The 6,000-nt window shown below is 39.2% G+C and overlaps 1 protein-coding gene across 1 annotated transcript in view; it reads left to right on the top strand.

Moving 5' to 3' along the window:
• The window catches only part of LOC138043304 (clathrin interactor 1-like), a 30,134-nt gene that overhangs the window by 344 nt on the left and 23,790 nt on the right, over positions 1-6,000 (top strand). The window contains exon 2 of the mRNA XM_068889522.1: positions 1-135. This exon is cut by the window's left edge and continues 67 nt beyond it. Coding sequence (XP_068745623.1) covers positions 1-135 — 135 coding nt within the window. The remainder of the gene's footprint in view (positions 136-6,000) is intronic.

The raw sequence follows: 6,000 nt of genomic DNA, 5'->3' as shown, positions 1-6,000 counted from the left end.
TGGGGTCCTCACGGCTCCATTATGGCAGAAATTGCTAGGTATACGTTCACGTACGAGCACTTTCCAGAAGTGATGTCTATGCTATGGAAAAGAATGCTTCACGAAAACAAAAAGAATTGGAGGAGAATTTACAAGGTTTGAGCACAGTCCCAATATTTCTTCTTGAGTTGTAATTAAGTAGTTCCTTTATGAAATTGCTTGTAAAAAATACTGAACGCTTTATTTACCAAAATCTGTTGAAAGGCAGGGTTCATCATTGTGTATCGGTGCACCATCTAAACCTTTCTTCTGCTTGTAACGTCAGGCGGAGGAAGTTAGCATGGCCATTTAAGGGTTTTCGTGTGAGGTTGTATATCTCTATAATGCAAGTTGCAGTTACAGTTGTCAAGTATAATGTAATATGGATTTCAATGGGGTATGACTTACTCTGGATCATATAAACTAGTATTGACCCAGAGTTAAAGATATATGGGTTATTGACCAAGCACGAGGTCAAGATGGCTGGATAATGGCCAATTTCTTTCTTTCGCGTGCTTATGGTCCGAGACTAAGTCAAAAATGGATTTATTATATGGGATAAAACACCAAAAAAAATAATCTTCCATCTTGCAGGACTAAGCAAGAAATCCTGAGTGGGCAGTATAGCTCCTTATTATATGACTAGCTCTGTGAGCGGGCAAGATGAACCAAATCGGGCGCCGTGATTGGCTACCCAAACGGGCAAGATGAAGTGATACTGCCTGCTCGGGATTTCTTTGTCCATAAACACGCAAAAAAAGAACTTGTCCAATATCCAGCCATCTTGACCTCACGCTTGGTCAATAACCCATATAACTTGCCCACTCGGGTAGCCAATCACAGTGCGCAGTTTGGTTCATCTTGCCCCTCACGGAATTAATCATATAATAAAGTAGGTTACTGACCTTGAGAAATGACTTTGTTATTGTTTAAAGTGCAGAAATGAAGGGAATGCTACAAAACAGCATATGGTAAAAGTCCATGTATAAGCCGCACCTGTAGATAGGCCGCACCCCTAATTTGGAAGCTCATATTAAAAAAAAAAGGACAAAAAAACTTTGAAGATCCAATGAAGCTATATGGTAAAAAAAAATAACATGCAGTGGTTTTTACGAGCTTTCATATGAATGAAGTCTTTAGATAGCAAAATCTCACTTGTCATACCTTTATCTTGTGTCTTTACTATAAAAAAAACTTAAGATACTCTCTTCATGCGATTTTTTCAACATTATAACTTCAAGTTGCGCTCCATGAAGTTGAAATTCCAAGGCGATTGAAACGATACGCCATTGTCTGATCTAGGATTTCACTTTTGGGGGACATTCTTTCCCAGTCAACAATTTTCTAGGGGACATTTCAGTTTTTTGGGGGGGACACTGTTTTTTGCTTAGACAAAAAATAAAAATAAATAAATAATAAAGGTGAAGTCAGAAGAAATGAGTCATGAGTAGTACATGTAAAACTCATCTTAAATGCAGGAAGAGAATCTCTATTTCTTAATTCCCACATTCTCTTGCAGTTTCATTATCAATATTTCTTAATGATAGAGTTCACACACATGTCTTTAAAAAACAGAAACAAGCGACTAATCTTTTGGATCAAGTGGTTTTCTTGAAAATTCTCCTTTCCTTTTTTCCTCTCCATAAAAGGACAGCTTTGTTAAAGTCATAACTCTCAACTGAAGGTCCCTCAACACTAATTGTCATAAGATTATCTAATGTTTCTGCCTCCATCCTATTTCTGTGGGCAGTTTTAGTCAAATTCTGAGCACTAAATCCACGCCCTACATCAGCTGTTTGCAGTGAAAGAATGAGAGCCAGCTGAGCTAACTTCAGCAAATTTGGAAAAGTGTCGGCATGAAACTTGACAATGCAACTCCAGAGTGTAGACAACTTTTCAGTTGGGTAGTGTTGCTTCTTAACAACGTCCTTCAGCAAAGACCATTCACCTTGGCCTGTGTAGGGTTAACAACAGCAGGAAATATTACTCCCCCCTCATTTGACTTTTCTTGTCCAAAGTGATTCAAGAGTTTCAATAATTGAACATTTCCATAGTTTGAAAGTTCCTCAGATGTCATGAAAGATACCCCTCTAAGACTCAAGATTGAAAATGCATCAACAAGATCTTGTGACTCTTGAGGAAATCTGGCTGTTATCTTTTCAGTTAGATTATCAATAAAAGCATCTCTGCTCTTGATTGCCTGACCTTTGGCAGCTTCAGAAACTGATATTTTGTGCTCACCCAAATACCAGTCACCAGACTCATCCTGTTTCAAGGTTTCAGTGAGCTTCTTTCTGTAGAAGCCATTGCCTTTTTTCACTTCGCCAATTTCCTTAAGAGTGGTGGAAATACATGTTCGAATGAGTAATTAGGGTAAAAATAAAGCAGTTTGAGGCGGAGGGTTATTTCATTACATATTGCTTTAAGTTAACTCCAGTTTCTCTGTCCAAAGTGCATTTGGAAATAACTATTTATCATTAATAATTTATGTTAAGTGCCTCAAAAAATGTAGAATTATTGTCAAAAAGTGGAAATGCAAGAAACATGCTTAAAAGGCAGACAGATAATTATTGTTAATTGGTAAGAGGTGTTCATCACTGTGCAAGGCTATTCCATAAAGCAATGCATTATGGTCTAAAGCATTATGCGTCGTGGTAAAGAGCCAATTACATAGAGATTTTGCATGGATTTTCCTTAAATGCTGATTATGTTGCTGCTCCTGGAGTGGGGTATCTGATCTTATAACAATGGTATTTTTTTAAATTTCACATTGTTTACAAAAGAGTTGAAAGTTACCGGTAAGTTTGATTGAATAATTAAATACTGTATTTACCGGTGTATAAGGTGACCCCCCATTTTTGATGGCAAAATACTAATCTTGTATTTTTAAGGAATAGCCTCCTATGCACACATACTTGTGACTCATCAGGCTATCTTTCCTCCTCAGGGTTGTATATAAGAGCCGGCAGCCGGCGAAGTTCGCCGGCTACTTTCATTGTTTGAAGAGTCAAGACATGTAGAGGAGATGATGTTTATGAGGTCTAAACTACTTGGGCTCAATATAAATAAAAATTTGCAGTGCCTATCTTTTCTGAAAACACATAAAAGACTTCTGACTCAAGGGCAGTTTAAAAACATTATGCTTGAGACTTTCGTTTTGAAAAAATCTTGCTGTGGTGGCGGGAAAGTAGGAACAATACGATTTGTTGTCCACCATATCGGATTTCGATATCTTTAAACAGCCACCGATTGTATCTTACCGGAAGGAAAAATCACTCAAGGACGTTTTAGTCCGCGCAAAACTTCCTTTAATCACGCCGCAATCACAAAAAAACTTGTAAACAAAGAAACACTTTCAAAAGTTTTGTTCTCAATCCAGAAGGCAATTTACATATGATGTTCTGCTAGCAACACGCTCAGCCTGCGTTCACGCATCTCTTACCACAACGCAACTGAGGAACAAAACTAGCCCCTGATCATTCACTAACCGCTCCTTCGTTTTCCGCTTCGAACCTTTCAGTTGATCATTTATAGCGAACGTAGAAGCTGAGGACTCGTAGACTTTATTTAAACACTTGAACGTAACGCTCCTCGGAGTTAAATCCTACTTGCCCGCGTAAGTGCTCGTCCTCTCGAGGGCATCTGTACGCTTCAACATGACAACGGATCTTTATCCAACGTCACTCTTCATCAACTCTCACTGCTTTACGGAACTCCTAAACTCTTCGGAAAAAAAACTACATCACTCTTAAACCGCTCGAGTGATTTTCAATTTTCGAAATTACTACAACCAAGTTCCGCAAGCATATTTTCCCGCTAATTACACAATGGAACGAATGTCACAGTGTCACCTTCACACCTAAACAGGATCGAAACATCCTTTACGCCATTGGCCAATTAGTATCCTCCAATCAGCTTCTTAATTTAACAACCAATCAGAAGCCTTTGCTGGTCTAGTGTCTTCAAAGTATGTGCCATGTTCAGGGACAGCCAACGACCAATTTGTTGTAAAATGTATTATTATATCCCAGTTAATGAAAATAAATGTTATTAAGGCATTTTCAGGTGTTTTTCAGTGTTGCTGGGAAAACATTATCTGTTCCTTTTTCCCAGCAAGACACAGAAGAAATTTCCCAGCCAGCTAGATAAAATTGGTTGGTTTCCCAGCCAGGAATTCCGCGCGCTTTCAAATCCCTCGATCCAAAACGAAGGAACAAAAGCGATAAAACCGGGCAAAACAGGTTTTTTCCGCAAGCGCAATCACTCTGACCAGCCGTCGTATGTTCGTGACTACTCTCTGGGAGAGGGAAGGCGTTCTTTTTTTTTTTTTTTTTTTTTTTTTGGTCGTCCTCTGTCTTCGGAGTTTCTACAGCCAGCTCTGGTTGAAATGCTATAACAAAATTTCCCAGCCAGCTCATCGAAACACCTGTATTTTTGCCAGCCAGCAATATTCCTCTGGGGAACAGATAATGTGAGGAACAGATTCGTTGGGTGCTCCTGCATGTTTACAAGTTGTCAAGTGGCAATATTTGCCAGGCTCGTTAGCTCCAGCAAAACCACCAAAAAGATACAAAAAATATCACTCAACTTTTTGTTTATAGGGTTGTATTATTGAAATGTCGCTTGGTCTTTCTTTGAGTAACATGGTTTTCATAGTATAATTGCAGCTTGATTCATCCCTCTAATGTTTGAGTTTCATGGCCCAAAATGCCAGGAAATGCATTTTCCGGCATTCAGTTTTCAAAAAATTTCCGGGGGAACATGCCCCCGGACCCCCCTAGAAGCGATGGGCTAAAGCCCATCGTGTGGGTCCTCCGGACCCACAACCGTCTACTTTGCAAAAAACTCCGGCTACTTAAAACCTTAAAGAAAACCCTGCCTCCTCAATGAATGTCTGCTGAAACAAGCTGGGATTTGCTTAGACCAATCACAACGGACTTCCAGATTCTGGAGTGCACTTTGGACCCTGTGTTGAGCTTTGGCTTAAATGTTTGCAGCTCTTGGCAGAATGAGTACGGTAGAAGTTGTATGCCTGAAACATTTTGCTGCTGTGCGTCTCACACCTCGTTCACTTGGGATTGATATTATTTACATTTCTTTCGGTTGAATTGATTTTAGATTTTCATTATTTTTGAAATTGAGAAACACTGAGTACGAACGATCAGTTTGCAAGACAAAAACATTAAGTCAAGTTTTAGAGATAGACAATAGGGAGCTTAAGCATGCACGTTTTTTAGACGCAGACGGCAACCGGAAGAGAACATTTCGTGTGCCAGGATAGCAGCGTCCCCCATATTTTTATGTACTAATCATTCGCTAATGGAGAAAAGATACTTGGCAATGTAAATGTGGTTGTGTGAAGACAAGTTAAAAGGGAAAACAGCTCACTTCCGATTGCCGTCCGCGTCTCAAAAACGCGCATGCTTAAGCTCCCTAATCATCAAACTTTAAGCAGTCTGAAAATTCAGGCTCCAACGTAATGGACTTTTTTTAAGCTTTCTTTTTGCTGCTGTCCTAGTTGCGTTCATTGCGCTTGAAGGTAGTGGTTGTGGTGCAGTTCAAATACACTCGCAATACTTTAATGTTTGTGTTCGTATTTATAAATATTATATATCCACGGTACTTTCAATTTTAGATGAAATGACACCATTCCCTTGCTAAGCACTCGCATTTTGACTCGCAAAAGTGCAAAATGCATACCCACAGAGGAAAGTAAAATAATATTATTTATTTATGGTTCTGAGGAGTATTGTGGAAAGGCTTCGTCCCCTATTTCATCCAAAGAAAAACTTGATGCATTTACAAATGCATACCCACCGAGGAAAGTAAAATAAAATTATTTATTTATGGTTCTGGGGCGTATTTTGGAAAGGCTTCGTCTCCTATTTCATCCAAAGAAAAACTTGATTCATTTACACTCCCAGGGGAGCAATCTACACAGCACGGATTGGTTCCTATGCAACTTGCACTTGATTTCCAGAT

This window comes from Montipora capricornis, chromosome 3 (genome assembly GCF_036669925.1).
Source record: "Montipora capricornis isolate CH-2021 chromosome 3, ASM3666992v2, whole genome shotgun sequence".
NCBI classification, from domain to species: Eukaryota; Metazoa; Cnidaria; class Anthozoa; order Scleractinia; family Acroporidae; genus Montipora; species Montipora capricornis.
This window is presented reverse-complemented; position numbering and strand designations above follow the sequence as displayed.